Source organism: Bolinopsis microptera, chromosome 2 (assembly GCF_026151205.1).
Source record: "Bolinopsis microptera isolate Bmic1 chromosome 2, MBARI_Bmic_1.0, whole genome shotgun sequence".
NCBI lineage: Eukaryota > Metazoa > Ctenophora > Tentaculata > Lobata > Bolinopsidae > Bolinopsis > Bolinopsis microptera.
Genome location: NC_087073.1, coordinates 2,571,557 through 2,592,142, shown reverse-complemented (window position 1 = coordinate 2,592,142; position 20,586 = coordinate 2,571,557). Strand labels below are relative to the sequence as shown.

General features: G+C 38.4%; 1 protein-coding gene across 1 annotated transcript; it reads left to right on the top strand.

Annotated features, from left to right (window-relative positions):
• Nucleotides 1–1,811: 1,811 nt before the first annotated feature.
• On the top strand, nucleotides 1,812–20,586 carry LOC134826464 (activin receptor type-1-like). Its single transcript, XM_063838846.1, has 12 exons — nucleotides 1,812–1,909; nucleotides 2,015–2,195; nucleotides 2,527–2,669; nucleotides 3,698–3,817; nucleotides 4,473–4,616; nucleotides 4,724–4,818; nucleotides 5,311–5,467; nucleotides 6,577–6,780; nucleotides 10,384–10,543; nucleotides 13,568–13,692; nucleotides 17,094–17,230; nucleotides 19,181–20,586. Exons 1-12 carry the CDS (start codon nucleotides 1,849–1,851, stop codon nucleotides 19,310–19,312), a joined length of 1,659 nt encoding a protein of 552 aa, XP_063694916.1. The 5' UTR covers nucleotides 1,812–1,848; the 3' UTR covers nucleotides 19,313–20,586.

Genomic DNA, 20,586 nt, shown 5'->3' with positions numbered 1-20,586 from the left:
AACCCCTTCTGGCCTACTTCTGAACATATGAAGATTCGAAAACCAAGTCTACCTAAATCTGAACTTTCTGACTGCATTGGAGAATGGAGAACAATCGAGAAATGATAACCAGTCCCAGGATATAATCAAAGTTCAATTTGGAATCTTTTTGTATTTCTTTATGCTGTGTGTAAGTTTGGTGTGAAGCATTATTTTCTTTTCTAAAGCTAACAGTGTTAAACTAAATTGATATCAGTTAAAGATGATATATTTTAACAGGTAAAATTAATATAATTGACGATTAAGTCATATAAGGACTCTGAAAGTGTCACACTCCTATAGTAATGGTATGAAATGGTTAACTTTAGTCAAGGTCTCATGTCTCTACGACCTTCACTTTTGGCGCAGTGAATCCCGCGCTTCAGGGCAATGCGCAAACTCCTGCAGGAACTTCCCGACATTGTAGAGACCTGAGACCTCGACTAAAGTTAACCATTTTCTACTGTTTATATTAGAGGAGCACACATTCAGAACTCCTTCCATACTCCTTCATGACTAAATTGACGATTTAGACAATTTTACCTGTATAAGAAACGCTATAAAAATGGGCGTCTCATGTGCGGACCATATCCGGAACACTAGAGTCAAAAAAAATTTTTTGGTCGTTCCTGACCCTATAGAGCAACTAATAAGATATGATTTCTAATTATTTGAACAACTTTTGGTAAAATGAACCACTCTAATCTAAATGCATTACTGAATACTTAGTAGGATTAAACTTTAAAAGCCATTTACTCTCCCACATCTCTAGTTATAAATTGAAGCTAGGTAGTAGGTACAGCGACCAAGTAAAAATGCAATTGATTATGTTTTCCACCACTATATAGTATATAAGTTAATAAAACGCTTTTGAGCATCATGGGGATTAAAGCTAAGATATTCATTATGCTTTTCTTTGTTATTTAAAACATGATTGGTTGCATCAATTTTTCCTAATACTTCTTTGGAAATATTCCAAAAATAACATTCATTCACAAAACTTTTAAAAATCATATCTTTCTTAAATCCTTATAATTTAACTTTGAAACTTAGAACTGTCTCAAGAGTTCTTGACATCCGAATAGAGTTTGTTTCAGTTATGTCTAATAATAATGTCCTTATAATAATTAGGTGATGTTATTCTCTATTTTCGTATTATATATTATTAAAGGTTTATCTTAGATTTTATTTGGCTGCTGTACTATGTTCCATTTCAATTAACAAATGTTCACCGAATTTGCACATGTCTGGTCAATATTTTGCGCAATTTACAGAAAATTAAAATGCACATGCAATTCCATAGATATCTTGCAGTAAACCATGGCTACTAATTGCATTGATATTTATTATTTTATGATTTCGTATATACTTTGGGAGTCCTGGAATGCAGCTAGCAGGAGTTGCATTCTGTGGGCACGGCGAGAAGGCCTCCATCTTTATCGTAAGAGGCCAGAAACCGTTGACCAGAACAGAGAGAGAGAGAAACCATGGCTACCCTGAGTGTAATGTGTTATTTTACCCAATGTGCACACACCCAATCGGCATACAGACAGAAACAACAATTTTTATTGATAATTTGAGATATTAAAGTGAAGAAGTTATTGATATAATATAATATATTGAGAGAGAACTTACACAAATGCAATGTATGCTCATTTTATAATCATTCATCAGATTTCAATTCAATACCATTTGTGCAGTTGTGCATATGTGATAATCATTCGTTTTGTGAGCAAATTGACAAACACAATGCATAATTATTTGAAAGTTTCTTTGAACAATTCAACAATCTTCACAATTCAGAATGTTAAGTTGTGTAAAGTGAAGAGAATGCTGCTCCGAGTGACTATAATCCTGCTTTACATTCTTTGGATATCTGCTCTTAGCCAAGGTTTGAAATACGTCACACCCATTACTGCCGAGTCCATCTCAAAAATAGATTCTGTTATACGCCATATAGATTCAGATAAACCCTATAAGTTTGAATTGGTTGCAGACGAGAACACGAGAAAAGATTCTATCCGAACATGCCAGTGCGACACATGCCAGAAAGGCACTTGTAAAATCGACATCACCAACAACAACACGCGATGCTTTGTGAAGTTCAGCCTTGATGAAGACAACAAACAGTACACATACAGAAGCTGTACTAACCAAGCCATCTTAGCTTGTAACACGTGAGTTTATTTTCATCCAAACTTATACTTCGTATTTTCAAACTCATCCTGTTGATTGTTTGGGCTTAAAAACATCAATTTCATGTCTTATGTTAAGCTTTTAAGTTGTATTTCAATATCTACATTAGCCCCCGAAATTTATTTTGCAAAGGTTAGAGCCTAGAGGAAATAGAAGTCCAAAATTATTGGTTCAATAAGTCTTATATTGCTCAAAATCAAACTATAAGCTAAATGGCCAAGAATTAACGATGGATTAAAATAGTCAATGATCATAGCATGCGCATCTTATTGTAACATCTTATTACATTATATAAAAAGTTTATTATTTCAGGCAGCACACAGAACGACCGTTCAAAGTACAGTGCTGTAGTGAGAATTTCTGCAACAGTGCTGAAAAGATACCCGACAATCATGTGATACTGTCGGAGATGCAGAGTAAATCTACTGACGACATTACCATAGAGTCAGTTTCAGGTTGGTCACATGATATCATACTGTATTCTGATTGGTTGGCTTATGTACGCGGCACCGAAACTATGTTTTAATTTTTCGGTTTGTGTCATGTGGTTCAGATACATTGTTCTGACTGGCGCAACCATGGAAACTATAGTACAGTACAGTGTTACTATGGAAACCATATTTTCCATGGTAACACTGTACCCTGGTTTCCACGGTAACACTTGCACTTTGCTCAGGGTATACACTACAAAATAGTGTATTTTGTAGAGAATCCTTTAATTTCCAAAAGAGTAGATAACACACATAACTAAATTATACTGCCCGTGACCAATATATATGAGACAGTGAAGACGTAAAATGAGGATTTTTCTATCAATAGTAAGGCTGAGCTGTCAGGTTCGTCTCGATGCCCATGTAAGGGATAATCGAGGTGTCTGGTTTTGAGAGTACGCACCAGGAAACCCAGTGTAACTATGTAAATAGCTGTCTAAATACCTCCACATGTGAAGTGTAGCCTGTATTCTACACTGGGTTATAGTTTCATGGATTGATACTACAGTGGAAATAAAATAGTCCGCAAAATTACTGGAGCTGTCACTCAAAGTTAAAAGTTGAAATATCACAGAATACCAGTGGACTGATAGACAAAACATAGCTTACTATTAGGCTGACTGAGTGCTGATAGAGAAACCATCTTTGTAAGAAAATGGTGACCTTTGGTGCTCATTGCTCAAGACGAGCATTTTTGTCAACATTTAACAATATTGACTGAAGATTGCTGTCTGTAATATTCATTCCCAGTGGACATCTGATATTATACATTACTGCATTATGTCTTCTTCATCTTTACCATCTTATTACCGTTTAGCATTGTAAATTATCAGTGTTAAATGCTTTTTTAACAACTTTTGCAACTTCTCTGGGACCTACTACTACGATTTGTGAAATATGAGCCTAGTCCATACTTCAAGTCAAGGCTCAGCTCGCTTCACTCAATTGCAGACAAAATTCGTTTAATCTTTTACTAAAATTATCTTTTACAGACTATGATGACGATGGGGTGGCAGTGGAGGGCGAAACGACCTCCACTGAAGATGAACTAGGTCTTATCTACATTCTTATGGGCTCGCTAACAGTCCTGTTCGCTATCTCCCTCTTGCTGGGTGAGTTAACAGTAGTCTGGGAGTATTATTACATTTAACCCTATTGCTTGTCGAACAGTATTACTGATAATAGAGGTTGGTGCGGTCAAGTAGCCAGACAACTCTTCAATAGGCCGGACTTGTCTGAGCTAATGTCACTTCCACTAGTCATTAAGTCTAAACCAGACCTTCTCTTAGTAAATAAGAATAACAAGTGCTCTTTGGTATTATGGCTATGGATCACTAGGATTTATTTAAAATAGGTCGGTGTAAAGCCTAGCGAGTATTCGATTCGTATGATATAAAGTAGTAAATGTATCAGATAAGATCACTTTCACTTTGAGCCCAATGTAACATTCACTTTCTCTTTCTCAGTGCTAGTCTACAAGATATGTAGCATTTACTTTCTCTTTCTCAGTGCTAGTCTGCAAGAGATGTAACATTCACTTTCTCTTTCTCAGTGCAATTCTACAAGAGATGCAACATTCACTTTCTCTTTCTCAGTGCTAGTTTACAAGAGATGTAACATTCACTTTCTCTTTCTCAGTGCTAGTCTACAAGAGATGTAACATTCACTTTCTCTTTCTCAGTGCTAGTCTACAAGAGATGTAACATTCACTTTCTCTTTCTCAGTGCTAGTCTACAAGAGATGTAACATTCACTTTCTCTTTCTCAGTGCTAGTCTACAAGAGATGTAACTACGGGACTCCACACAAGGACTACTCCCTGACTCCTCACACTGACTACCCTTTTAACGGAGTCACCATGGGAAAGGGGGCTTTCCCTTCTCAGCCTGACCTATCTAGTAGCTTCGGCAGCGGTTAGTTCCCATCTTTAGTAATTGTGCTGATCATGGGGTCACATTACACTTTCAACTTAGCACATTTGTACCCCTGCAGCCGGTAATAACACAACTATTAATTGCAGGTTCTGGGTATAATAGTGAGCGGAGAATGAACCAGAGAACCATTGCCCGACAGATAACACTCATCGAGACGATAGGGAAAGGAAGGTTTGGTGAGGTATGTCAGCTAGTTCACATTATTTTAACTGTGTTTTGATTGGTTGGTTGGGTATTCCACATAATTTCCACTGTACAACAAGAAAAAAAGAGGGAAAAAAACAATGAGTTTGTAAGCGAGCAAGTTCAGTTCTTGCTTTTGATGTTGAACTTCATAAATTGTTTCGACAATCATAACTTGATATGGACGATTAACAATCGTCTAAGCGAGTGGATATGATAATTTCATTATTCTGTGTTAGTTAGAACCCACTCGTTATACGATTAGTTTGACTTAGTAGTAGGGGCTTTTGAAGAATAATATTTCACTATAAATAGTATAAAAATCCTGGATATAGCGTATCTACCAACTAAGTAGTGTGGAATCCTCAACACCCAATCAAAGACAGGGCTGCTGTAAAGAGATGTAACACAACCAACACCTAAATATTATGTGGTTGGTTGGTTTGTGTCACGAGTCACTATTACAGTGTTCTGATTGGTTACTTTACAGGTGCACAGAGGTAGTTTCAGAGGCGACAACATTGCAGTGAAGATATTCGCTTCCCATGACGAGAAGAGCTGGTCTCGCGAGATGGATATCTACAGGACAGCTCTTATGAGACATGAGAACATTCTGGGCTTCATAGCTGCGGACAACAAGGACAGAGGTAAGACAGGGACCTGATCCCGGGGATAACAAGGACAGGGGGGTGAGAGGTGGGGTGTTACCTTTATTATTGGGTATTATTAAATACCGGATTAGTACACGCCTCTCTCTACAAGAAGGTGAGTGATATCATAACAGTGATATTACTCCAGACTTATTACTATCCAGTGTAACAGATAGCTAGTGTGATGTAACCTCTAATAGTGTAAGTAAACAGAGCGGGAGTCAGGGAGGGAGATATGAGCTGTAAACTCATTTGTGAACTGTAATTAGAGTACAGAGCTAAAGGGACCGACCAAAGGAGATACAAGGCACGGTAACTAAGTGGTTACTATTTGTTACAACAAGTATTTACTGTTTGTTACTAATAGGTACTGATGTACTGATGTTGTGGTGTAGTTGGGCCACTATCTAGAGTTCCTATAAAATATTCCTAGCTCTCCAACTGAGTAGTGTAGCAGGAGATAAGTAGTGTATAATCTATAATCTATAATTGCCTTGTGCCGGAGGAGGAGGGATATATTGAATAGTCAATAGTGTATGACCTGTGATCTATATCTGTCTTATAACAAGAGGAGGGATATATAGAGAAGGATGAGTATATTATAATGATTTATGTGTTCTTTACCACTATTGACTGGGGACAGGAAATACCGCGCAGTCTGAGCAACAGGAATGCCGGCCTCCCATTTGTCAATAGAGGACAAATAACTCATTGTACTACAGATGGAACTCTGTAACCCCTGAAAATCCTCCAGTCGGGTGAGTTGCAGCAGGTCCCTGACTGGGTGGGATCAGGTCACGTGGTGTAGTGCGTATACAGGCTGTGTCTCATGGCATTCAATAGTTATTGTTTAGAAATGGAGTTAGTTCTCAGTAATCTTATTAGTAATTCTATAGCTGGCTCACTCTACTGGCTCTCTTCAGACATCACATTTTAGAGGACCTCTAACACTCTACTGGCTCTCTTCAGACATCACATTTTAGAGGACCTCTAACTCTAAGTTTGAGAAATTAATTATACACGTAGGTACTACAGTCAGGATTTTTGAGAGAACGTAGTATTACACAGTAGTGTATACAGTTGACTATATAGTGTCACTTTCACAGGTAACTGGACGGAGTTGTGGCTGATAACGGAATACCACGAGCTGGGCTCTCTTTACGACTTCCTCTCGCAGAACACCCTCAATAACTACGACATGCTCATATTCGCCCTGTCCATAGCAAACGGGCTTACCTTCTTACATAGCGAGATTAGGGGGACCAGCGGTACTCTGAACGCTAATGGGAACAACTACCACTGTACCTCAGGTAAATACACATTCACTTTCAATAAACAACTATCACTGTACCTCAGGTAAATACACATTCACTTTCACTATACAACTATCACTGTACCTCAGGTAAATACACATTCACTTTCACTATACAACTATCACTGTACCTCAGGTAAATATTCTACACATTCAATTTATTTAAGTTTGAAACAACCACTGTACTTCAGATACATACCGCGCACTTTCACTTTCACTTTACAACCACCATTGTGATGTGTCAGTAAAATTATTATGATTTTGTCAGCGGTGCCACAGATTTGTTTCATTATATTATCCCCGATGAGATATTTGTTTGGTCTGCAGTCTGCGTTCATGAAAACATAACAATAGTTTGAACGATACAAAGGTCATGAGAATTAAGAGAACATTTATCAACTGGGTAACATATTGTGTATCTGAAGCTTTGTGTCTGGTCACTTCTGTTTGTTTGTGTCACGGGTCACCGCTTCAATGCTACATTGCAATGCGGCGCAATTATTATGAAGCGGTGCACCGCTACAATGTTCTATTTCAATGCGGCGCAATGAAGCGGCGCAATGTAGCTGTATTGCACTATCGCACCGCTACAATGCACCGCATTATTGTACAGTTGTACTGTTATCTCTGTACTTCTTAACCGTGATAAGTGTGCCCAGTGTTCCATGTGATTAAACCAGTTTCACTGTTATCTCTGTACTTCTTAACCGTGATAAGTGTGCCCAGTGTTCCATGTGATTAAACCAGTTTCACAGAAGTTCAGTGAGCTGTAACCAATGTGAGATACTCTGCGGAGGGAGGTAATGCTGCACTGCTAGTTTGTGAAGGGAGGTAAACACTGCTAGTTTGTGAAGGGAGGTAAACACTGCTAGTTTGTGAAGGGAGGTAAACACTGCTAGTTTGTGAAGGGAGGTAAACACTGCTAGTTTGTGAAGGGAGGTAAACACTGCTAGTTTGTGAAGGGAGGTAAACACTGCTAGTTTGTGAAGGGAGGTAAACACTGCTAGTTTGTGAAGGGAGGTAAACTCTGCTAGTTTGTGAAGGGAGGTAAACACTGCTAGTTTGTGAAGGGAGGTAAACTCTGCTAGTTTGTGAAGGGAGGTAAACACTGCTAGTTTGTGAAGGGAGGTAAACACTGCTAGTTTGTGAAGGGAGGTAAACACTGCTAGTTTGTGAAGGGAGGTAAACTCTGCTAGTTTGTGAAGGGAGGTAAACACTGCTAGTTTGTGAAGGGAGGTAAACACTGCTAGTTTGTGAAGGGAGGTAAACACTGCTAGTTTGTGAAGGGAGGTAAACACTGCTAGTTTGTGAAGGGAGGTAAACTCTGCTAGTTTGTGAAGGGAGGTAAACTCTGCTAGTTTGTGAAGGGAGGTAAACTCTGCTAGTTTGTGAAGGGAGGTAAACACTGCTAGTTTGTGAAGGGAGGTAAACACTGCTAGTTTGTGAAGGGAGGTAAACACTGCTAGTTTGTGAAGGGAGGTAAACACTGCTAGTTTGTGAAGCGAGGTAAACACTGCTAGTTTGTGAAGCGATGTAAACACTGCTAGTTTGTGAAGGGAGGTAAACACTGCTAGTTTGTGAAGGGAGGTAAAGCCTGCTAGTTTGTGAAGGGAGGTTAACACTGCTAGTTTGTGAAGCGAGGTAAACACTGCTAGTTTGTGAAGGGAGGTAAACACTGCTAGTTTGTGAAGGGAGGTAAACACTGCTAGTTTGTGAAGGGAGGTAAACACTGCTAGTTTGTGAAGGGAGGTAAACACTGCTAGTTTGTGAAGGGAGGTAAACACTGCTAGTTTGTGAAGGGAGGTAAACACTGCTAGTTTGAGGAGCTAGTGTTGATAAGCGTGTATAATTAGTGTGAACTCACACACACTTTGTAATGTTTCAACAGTACAGTATCTGCTATTTTAAACATCAGCTGTTAACTCAGCTTTATATCGGACATGTCTCAAATCCTCCTGTAATTCTTCCTCAAATTTTATAATACTCAGCCCTCTCTCTCCCTCTCTCTGGTAATGATCCCTACTTAGCCCGGACTGTTCTGATTAGACCGGTAATCAGTCCCGCCAATCCCTGGTCACCGTCCTGTCACGTGGTAGCCTAGCAACCTATCCCTGGTCACCGTCCTCACACGTGGTATCTAAGCAACCAATCTCTGCTTACTTGACCCGGTCACGTTATCATTACTGCCCTATTAGATTATTGCTTTTAATTCATGAGGCTTTCAAAGCATTTTCTCCAGCCTAATTAGTCTGGAAATATGTTGTCTGTACAAAGGGATAAACTGGTCACCCCGATATTAGTCACATTGATGAGAGGAGTCGTAACATGGTCTTTACCTAGTCTTAAGTAAGAAGGGGCGTTGAATAGCTCCTTGTAAGGAGCTGAATGGCTCGTGTCAAAAGGTTCAACCAGCCTGCTTGGAAAAGGGGATCAGATTAGGCAACACTTACCTGCTCTTTTACGCAACATTGCCTCGTGGCCACAATAACACTGTTACAGCTGAGTAGTGAGTGGTTTATCTTTAAGGGGGGGGGGGGGGGGGGGGGGGGTGGTTAAGCCTTTATGTAGGCAGCCTCTAATGCAGTGTGTGTGTGTGCTGCACCCTCACAACTGGCCCCTCGTTACATTTAGCTAGTGTATGGCCAGGGAGCTGCTACTAGTAACTTGCTCTCAGGTTATAGTTGCTGAGTTCTGTTACCAGGGGAATGTTACCATGTTGTGAGATTGAAATATTATATCCCTTTTATTACAACTTGAAACTATTGCTAATGACTGGAGGACAATTAATCGTTACCATGGCGACGAGTGTCCTAATATAAACCGTTATCACTGGTTAAAAAGTAGCTAATTATATGGGCCCGGCCCGCAGTAAACTGTATGCTAGCAACCTGTACCTTAGTGGCCTAGCAACCTGTACCCTAGCAACCTGTACCTTAGTGGCCTAGCAACGTGTACCCTAGAGCCTAGCAACCTGTACCTTAGTGGCCTAGCAACCTGTACCCTAGCAACCTGTACCTTAGTGGCCTAGCAACCTGTACCCTAGCAACCTGTACCTTAGTGGCCTAGCAACGTGTACCCTAGAGCCTAGCAACCTGTACCTTAGTGGCCTAGCAACCTGTACCCTAGCAACCTGTACCTTAGTGGCCTAGCAACCTTTAACCTAATAACTTCGAACTGCGCAGAAGATTCTAGGAATTAGCTAAGGATCCATTGGATCTATATGATCTCTTCGGTCGACTCAGCCGAATGATAGGAAACTTGATTGAGGGTTAAATGAGGAGGGATACCTGTTAAAAGTTCAAGAAACTTCCTAGGATACCCCTTCAGTGCACTGTGCATACTGTAAACACTAAACATAGTATTAACTATTAAAAAATAAAATCTTTCATTGTCTCTAAATTATGAATTTCTCATTTTCATACTGACTCATCTTGCATTACAGATCTTAACTTACTGTGTTTCAAAAACCACCTCTCTCAAAACATCTCCGATTCTCCAGTAATATCTTCACAAATAACTTAAGATACCTAACACTGTAATGTTACTGTATCTGTAGCTGTTGTTGATTGTTGTAACTAAGTAACCAACCTCCATGTTTCAGGATACAAGCCAGCAATAGCACATAGAGACATGAAGAGTAAGAATATCCTAGTAAAGAGTAACATGGAGTGCTGTATTAACGACCTGGGGCTCGCTGTAAGACACGACAGTAAGAACGATGAAGTAGAACGGCCTCCAGATCACAGGGTCGGAACTAAGAGGTCAGTTCTTTAAACTAGATAATAACAACAATCTTAATACTACTTCTTTTTAAAGAAGTAATATTAAGGATGTTGATTGTTGTTATTTTCTTTAAAAACAGACTTTCAATAACAATAAACCTAGAATGGTTTGTTTACAACTATTTTGTTTACTTCTTTTTCACCCCTTGCTGAAGCATTGATTAAGGTTAGTGTATTGATTCAATACAGTTTTAAATATATTATAAATAAATTCTGTGTATTGTATAACTTAAATTCTGTGTATTGTATAGAGTCTGTGTATTGTATAAAGTAATGCAGCTCCCGAATACCTCACATATTTGAAAAGTACATGGTATTATACGCTCTGAGTGTGTCAGTGCGGGGTATAGTATAATGCTCAATGTATTGTAACCCACAGCAGCGTGTACTGCCCTCACACTACTCTTATACGGGTAGTAGAGCTAGAGTCAAACAGTCTGTTGAAAGGAGACGCAGCTGTTCTGAGAGTCAGACCTTGCAGGTATACTGACTGGGTATCTTCATGTGGTCTAGACATCAACTACTGTTGTCTAGCAGCGACTAGTAACCAGACTCCGCCCACTTAGTGTACCTGGCCACCACCCGCACCTCTAGTTCCCACCTCCAGTTCCCACCTCCAGTTCCCACCTCTAGTTCCCACCTCTAGTTCCCACCTCCAGTTCCCACCTCTAGTTCCCACCTCTAGTTCCCACCTGTAGGACCTGTAGTAGTGTTGGTTTTCAGATCTGACATGGTGGTTTAGATTTCTCACTCTCATGATTGGCCTACATTTTCTTATGTGAGAGCCTCAATCAATGCTGCAGTACTCATCTCCATTCTACACGTGGTACTGATACTGCGTTCTGGTTGGTTAGTTTGTGTCACGTGCGTCATGCGTGGGATAATGTGCTCTGATTGGCTACTTCTCTTTCTGAAAATAGACGTTACATTCACTTAGCCAGCCACGACTCTCCGACCGGGAATAACTCAGATCTGGCGCAGTGACCGCCCCAATGTCCGCGTTTCTGGTTGGTGGGTTTTTGTCACGGTGTGATATGACGGTGTTTTGATTGGTCCATGCCATGTCCCTTGCTTTAAACACAAAGATATAACTCTTGTAATAATTATGTCGCTATAACGCTCTGGTTAGGACATTGTTAAGACAAATAACTGCCTGAAATTATCGTAAAAACTTAGTCAGACCGTGTTGATTTTATTTTATGTATTCACTGGAATAATATGCAAATATTCACAATGGAGTCTGACTAGGGACCTCAGGACACAAATTAAATGAAAGAAGCCTAGCTTAGGACACAGATAAATGTAGACCGACACTTTTAGAGGGTCATCAGTACCGACCACCCTCCCGTCCTGCCCTGTGTGTCACGTGCTGTGTATACTGTGTTCTGATTGGTCGGTTTGTGTCACGTGCAGTGCATACTGTGTTCTGATTGGTTGGTTTGTGCCGGCACCGTCTCGTCCCCAGTTAGGCTTAACTTTCGGTTCTTATCTGATGTAATGATCTGTTCTTCCGAGTTCAAATATTCGTGGTAAAGTGATAGCATAGTCTCTTATTGTCGGTAAAACGTTTAATATTATGCAAGTTTTGTGGTTCGAACCCGTCTGTGGAAAGTTAAGATGCCTGGGTAATAAGTATTAACACGCTTTCTGTGGATATTAACGCTTTTGGAACGACTGGGAAAAGATAGTTACTCCGAATGTTTTGTTTATTTACAGAGTACAGGCATTACAGTATTAGCGATCATAAAATAGAATCAAACATAGTCAAGATATATAGTGAACTACTTCTGCGTTTACTTAGAGTTGGGCCCATTACATATTAATTGGATCAGACTGCAAATCAATGGCTAACAACTTGTGATACTGTACTAAGATAGTGTAATATGTTATATTTAGGGTACATTAGATAGAGGTCTGATGTGCGGGTGACAGAAATGCCGTGTGATTATGTGATATGATAATGGTACAAGGTTTCAGAAAACACTACTGAGCAAATATGCTTCAAAACTCAATTTGTAAAAGTTAAGATCAGTCAAGTTTAGTCAAAATTAATTAAAATCGATCAAAATTAATCGTTCCATCTCCCTTTATAGTGTTTAGTTGTGTTTAAAAATACCATTTATAATTTATATGTTATAAGACGTGTGACGTCACGTTTTGAATTGTGATATGACGTCACTGCACGTGATATAACGTCACTGCACGTGACGTAACTTCTCTGCACGTGATGATGTTAACACTAATTGACCGAATGTCGTACCAGTTTTCAGTTTTCACCCATTTCTCAACCAGACTTAGAAAATGTGGGATCAAGTTTCACATCTCACTCTTATTGGTTACCTGAATCACACTCTATATTCTCTAGCGCCTGATTGGTCAGACTCCTAATTTGCTAGCTTTTGATTGGTTCTCTCAGCATGACCCCTATATCACTGACAGGATTCCGTCACACTCTACACTGTGAAATTAAAGGGATGGATTCTAACACATGCACCGGAAATTGTTCAATATAATAAAATAAAATGAGGGGGAATCTTTAAGCCAGGAAAATATGATTACGGTATTGATAACTAAATAAAATTGAGTGAAATGGAATGTTACAGAGAATTCGTATTTGAGCCTGATGTGGAGCAAATACTAGGTTACCTAGGCAACCTAGTTCTTTTTCTACATCTCAATGTACAATGTCAAGTCCTGCTCAAACTATATTTTTATAACTCGAAACTTAATGTAGTTAAAACTTGATATTAAGTAAACGTTGATAGTATTAGTTAATAAGAAAGTTTGCCATTGTTCCATCTCATTAGTTTGTGTCAGATGGCGTACTGTTATTGGTCCATGTTTAGATATCATACTGTGACAACATAAAAGTTATTTTAAATTAATATTCTTCAGTTTAACTGAAGTTCACTTACTTTTCATTTTATTCGTGCAATTAGCAAGTGCTTGTTAAGAATATTTGTATAAAAGTATAAGATTATTGGAAATAATCTCCTCTTTCAGATATATGGCTCCTGAAGTGTTGGACGACAAGCTAAATCCTCGCTCTTTTGATAGCTATTGTAAATCTGATATCTACTCCTTCGGGCTAGTTATGTGGGAAATCGCTTGTAGGACTGTTAATGCGAGTAAGTATTTGTTAAATTCAAACATAAATTAATAATTAGTTGACTTTACAATTAACTTAATAAGTTTATAAATATAATGATACACTTAACTTTATAAACATTAAACACTGATATAATACATAATATATAATTAGTAAGAAAAGTGAGCATATTCTGAGTTGCATAATGTAAGAGCTAATAGAAAATAATTCTATTATCCGAACTAGTGTTGTAGTGTTGTAATTAGTTTAAACTAATTACAACACTACAAATCTATTACATTTATTGAGAATATGCGTTATTCAGCTATTTATTTCCATTAGAATCTGTCTTCACTGAGTCTATTCAGAAACAATCAGAAATTTGAATGAAAGACCTATCAAATCATGAGACTCTATAACACTACACGAATCCACCAGATCGCGTTCTGATTGGTTAATTTGTGCCATGTGGTATTGATACTGTGTTCTGATTGGTTAGTTTGAGAGTATAATGCAGGTGTTGTCGCCCCTTTGTTAACACGGGGTGATAGTGTTCAGTAAGCCTTAATTATTATAACTCGACTAAAGAATTGTTGGCTTAGGATTTTATATATCCGATGATTTAATAAAATACCAAGACTTGAGATACGTTAGACCGTCTTTTCTGGTCCAGTGTTTACTGTGTTCTGATAGGTCGTTTTGTGTCACGTGGTACTGATGATGCGTTCAGATTGGTTCCTTCATTTTTTTTTTTTGTTGGGGACTGGCCCGTGGTACCAGCCAATGTTTACTCAAAAAATATATATAATATCAATGGTAATAAGAAATTCATCCCCGTGGGGCACATGCATAAATATAAAATGTAAAGGAAATCTCAAACTATTCAATTTAGATTCTACCGGTAAAGTATGCAATGAAGGTTTATAATTTAAAGTTTTATTTTCCAATGGTTAATAGGTAAAGATAAGAAAAGTAAAACAAGACTGAGCACTTCAAAATTTGTAGAATTTGTAACTTGATTTGAAATCGCGGCGATAAAAAAGAATGTCCTATGTTGGCAGTGTAATTGATGAGATATGCGACGATTATTGAGTGATGCATAAGTGTGTGCATATAATCTAAGATGTAGAGACAAGGTTATTATCGGCATTTTGGTTTATGTTACGCTTTGATTTTCTTAGTCCTGTTATACAATATAACATGAAATTAGGCCAATCGTCTTCGATGTTTTCATTTTGCTGATCGATGAGCATAGTTTTTATACAAGTTTTGTAAATGTTCAGGTTAAATAGACTAGGCGGGGAAGTTGCTGCAACATTATATCGGTTTATTGCTAATAGTGGACCTTTAAAAAATACTGAGTTGTTGTAAGGGTGTTGACCATACTTTTCTGACCATTGTGTAGTGAGAATAGAATCCAGGTTAGTATTAAATAATGGTGCACTTTTGGGAATTGTTTTCTTGAGAGACAATGGTACTAGATTAGGAAAGTTTTTCAATTTATGCATTAAAATGAGTGCGTTCTTTACAATGATACTGTGTACTGTCAATATTTTATGTGAATAAAAGCCAGACTTGGTACTTGCTGGGGGGATACCGTCCTTGTACCAGTAATTGACGAAACCAGGTAATACTGCTCGAAGGCCCATTTTCTGTTTTACAAAAAGCGATTCAATATGAGACTTGGCAGCAAAACCCCATACAAGGCTGCAATAATTAAGGTGTGACTGCACAAAACTTTGATAAATTTGAAGACGTGCTTCGAGAGGCAGATATTTTTTAAGTTTGTACATGACTCCTATGTATCTGGACATTTTCATTTTCATGGCAGAAATATGATGGGACCAGTTTAGTTTATCATCTATTATAACTCCTAAAAAACGGGCTTCTGTTTTTCTCTCAATTGTGACACCAGAAATTGCCACATCACGATAATTAAGATTTCTTTGTCGAGAGAAGATCATATAATTTGTTTTCTTAAGGTTGAGAGCTAAACCATTATTATCTACCCATTTAACTAAAGCATCGCTAAGAGTTATTAGTTTATCGTAAACTTCATTAAGATTTTCTCCTATCAGGAAGATGTTGGCATCATCTGCGTACATAATGAAATTTGCTATATCTGATATTTGAGGTAGGTCGTTTATGTAGATTATAAAAAGTAAAGGTCCTAATATTGACCCTTGAGGCACGCCGTATAAAATTTGGTTGGTTGAAGATTTTGACGAGCCAATTGATACAAACTGTTTCCTGTTAGTGAGACATGACTTAAACCAGTTTAAGGCTTGACCCCTTATGCCGTAATGGTCCAGCTTGCGCAAGAGTATGGAATGATCCACAAGGTCGAAAGCTTTGCTGAAGTCGATTAAAAGAAGTAAAGTAATAAGTAAGTAAAGTTACCTGCTTTTTAGACATTGAATTAAGAATGGTGTCTTTTGCGTTGAGAAGAGCATGTTCAAATAGAAGAGCATGTTCAAAGAAGAGCATGTTCAATAAGATATATACCCAAGTCTGAAAACTCCGTTCTCATTTGATCCCAGCAGACTACATGAATGGGGTTGTAATTTGTATGGATTTATAAGAATTATTGTAAGATGGTAGCCGGTAGGTATTAGGTATGTTAAAGATGTTATATGATGCGGTGGTTTGTAGAATTAGAAGTCATGGCTTCCCGATCCTCCTTATATTCGGGGCCCGTAAATGGTGTTAATAAGCTAAAGTCGCTTACTCCAGACAGTCACGTTGCCTCAAATCACCAATAAGAGAGCTCGCCTAAACCAAACCAACCAATCAGGACACAGCATCAGCACCACGTGGCACAAACCAACCAATCAGGACACAGCATCAGCACCACGTGGCACAAACCAACCAATCATAACGCGTCATTTTCCTACCTCCGATTCCTCTGATAGTGTTCAATAAAAATACCACCTTGAAATACACACTATTTGAGAGCATACCTGCCGCTATACTGCCTTCTGATTGGTTACTGGTTAGCTTGTGTCACGTGGTCTTCTAATTGTTGGGGTGATTTCAGCGTTTCTCTACTCGATTATACGTTTATACCCGTTTTGGTAGCTTGGGAAATGAATCTATCAGAACATTGAAATTCAATATGAGTTTTAATAAAATACAAGCCGTTATCAAACAAGCGCGATTGTTACTTATATTTTACACTTTGTTCTATCACCGCTGAATCGCACCGCTATGTCAGAAAATATATATTTTGGACAACGAGATATTTCATGATTTGTTTTTTAATTTATAAAATTAACAATACATATTACATATCCCTGTTGCTAATATCATATCCCCTATCACGTACAGTTAAAGCCTGATTTCATGGCCCCGATATACCGTTACCCCCATATTTTTACACGATTGTCGAGGAATAGAGAGGGCCCTATCACGAGTACGTTGCTCCTGACCCCACTGTTTCAGGTGCCCCAATAGTAGAGGAATACAGACAGCCCTATCACGAGTACGTTGCTCCTGACCCCACTGTGGAGGAGATGCGGAAGGTGGTGGTAGTTGACAGGTGCAGACCTGCAATCTCCAGACATTGGGGTAGTGACGAGGTGAGCTTCTTTCTTATTGGTCGATTTACATCACATGATCCTGAGTTTTGGTTGCGCAACACGTTTATTGTTGAAATTTTATCCTTATTGTTTTGAAGCACTATAAAACGTTTTATTTAAGTCTATGAAAACGAAATCATCTGTGATTACATGTGCATAAGTAGACTGATTGTTATCTTTGTGCAAAGTCTCGTCTAAATGTTAATGATGTCTTGGTGATACCGTTATCAATTTAACCATTACCCCCGCCAACTCCACAATAACCATCTCATAATTACCCTAATTATTCAGCAATGTTAGGAGTTAGACACATAATTTTATATGAAGTATAATGCCTCCCAATGCTCAGCATAATCTGTCTTTAGTTTCTCAGCTGGTACTCTAAAATTGTTATTGTGCTGATGACCAATGGTTGATTAACTTAATGAATGTCTCTTGACTAGCTACATGACTTTTGTATTAAGTAGCCAGCTTAACAAACAATTCAAATAGTTAAACCGCACCACTAAGTAAGAAGTCTAAAGTTATTAGATGTAAGTCTATTTACTGAACTTTGAATTTAGTGTTCTATTGCAGTGTATGTCTGTCTCATCTGGCATGCTATCCCTCAGATTAGACAGAAAATGTGATAAATTATCAAGTCTACTCGGCTGTTATTTGAGCCTCACTTTTCGTTGGGTCTCACTTGGGACACCATGTGGCATCCTAATTCGTGGCACTAATTTGCCTCAAACTTGTAGTGGTCACTCCAATACCCCCCAAGACTGCTCTTATACAAGTTGCATGACAATAACTGAGCCCGGTCCTATTGCTTACTATAAACATTACTAACTATTGTAAGGTTTACGTGTTACGGCTGAATTTCTAATATCTCTTCAAGTGCTTCCTTACATTGCCTCTTTGATGTTGGCTAATTGATATTTCTATTGTACAATAAATCTCTGTACATTACTCATGTACACGTGTAGCAAACATGGTACGGTCAGACGAGGCGAGTTGGCCGACAAAGCCACAGTAATGATATGTACATAGCGCGTCTCAGACGGTGATAAATGGCAGGCCATTAGGGCAGGGTGGTGGTAAAGGGGGGAGTTGCGTCACTGTCTAGACTTACATTTTATAACTCCTGCCAACAGTGGACCAGTTAATTGTATACAGTGATTTGTCCTGGTATTAGTCACGGTTAAAAGCGTAACAATGTGACCTGACCTGTGTGTAAAACCAGCGGCCAGTTCCTGCGTATTTTAGACAGTAAGAAGCTCTTCTAATTTACGCTTTGAGCGTCTTGAACAGACGTCTATTTTAGAGACAAAAGAATTGATTAACTGTAGCGCGCGACGACATATTTCTAATAATATTGAGGAAAATACGCGCTGTTTTTGCCGCGCGTTGAGCGCGCTGTTTTGCAGCAGACATGGGCCAGACTTGCAAATTCTAAGTTTCCTTGATGCGCCAGACATGCCATTACTCATTACTCCTACATTTTCCTTTCGTCCATATTCCTATTAATTTCCTACTCATAATGACAATTTTCGTCTAAAAAGTTAGGGGAACCTGTTCAAATCAGCATCATTCGTTAAAAAATCTACTGGGGATGGTAAATGGTACCAATTTCTGACCTATTTTCTTTTTATCCGCTAGACACATAATATATAGTGAGTCTTGAGTGGAAGAGTCAGTAGACATATTACGGAAATTGATTAACAAAGTTTGAATGTTGGATCTGTGCCAAGTTGTCTCTTTATCAGTGTATACCCAGTTAAGAGGTGTCCTGTAGAGTCCTGTACATTATCACTCTGAAGTAAGATTACATTTACCTGAGGACCCCAGGCTTAGTGTTGTAAACACCGGTTGGAGATATGGTGGAATGACAGGCTGAGCGCCGCCCAGTGTGATTCAATCAATGATATTTTTCCAGATGAGTAGATGATTAACATAATCAAATTTCAGTATTTGAGGTTGATGGAGAAGTTGGTACAAGAATGCTGGTATCATGATCCCGGTGCCAGACTTACTGCTCTTAGGGTGAAGAAATCTCTATTGGCCTTCAGAGACTCTCTAAATAACGAAGTAAAAGTGTAGTGAACATCACTGGCCTCTTTAACGAGGATATTAAATAACAAGTTGGCGAATGAATTCCAATGAAAGAAGAAACAAAACGAAATACTGTAATCTTACTCGGTACTGAAGGTGCTGTGAATACAGGTGTTATCAGAAGCTGCCCCGTTAATAGGCCCTCACGCCGGTCAATTATACTGATTAGTGATTAATCTTATTTTGATTTCCTTAGCTTTTAAGTTTGACTAATGTGCGATTTAGTTTTGTTATTTAAGGTCTTCTTTTAAGTTAGCTTATCTGTCATCAAAAGAAGACCGATGTATCTCGTATGCAACCATGTACCCACTCAAGCACTCCCATTACTCCCAAAGCCCAAATTTACCCCACTTAAGGTACCTTATGCAGCCTAGGATTCCACTCTAGGATTACCCTAAAGCAATCCTACACGTCACCCGGCTGCACATCTAGTACATCAGTCTTCTTTCTTACGACTCTTAAAATACTTTATCCTTTAAAAGATTATATAGTTGCCACATCAAACCTCAAGTCTGAAGTCTGTCCAAATGTTAGATAGAAATGTGTACCTTGACTAAATGTGCATGCTAGATTTGTACATTTAAACGTAAAAACAATTCTAATATTTATTATTTGCTCGCTGCCTGCCTCCAGATGAATAGGTCTATGTTTGCGTTTTTATAAACTTTTTATTAACTTATTGTGGTATGAATATTATTACGATGTCACATTGTAATAGGAGACACGCACCGGGCGGACCTTTTAATTGCATTGAAAAAAAAAGATCATTTCATTGTGATGATGTTCGCATAGAGGTTGTAAATGTGTCTCTTGAGTGACGCTTTTGTAAAATGCAATTAAATGATTAAAGTGTAATCAGCTCTCCGTTTTGACTATTCTAATAATGTTGAATATTTTGTACCATGTGCTCTTTTGATACGCTCCACCTCTTATGACGGCTGTACTGTGCGCTGAGTCATTTAAAGACAAATATGTAATTAATTATAACATGATTATGATTAGTTATGTAATAATTATCACTACTGGTTTATAAACTGATTACGTTACATTAATTAATTAATTAAGTAACTTGAACCAAATTTAAGGGTACAGTGGATGTCGATCTAAACGGTTTTAAAAACGTTCATCTAAAATAAAGTGTACAGATATTATGTCGACACCCACATCCCATTTACTGGATATATTGATTAGAGCTGTTATACTTTACAGTTTACACCTTGAAAGTGATGTTAATACATTTTTGCTTTTGTATTCTGTCAGTA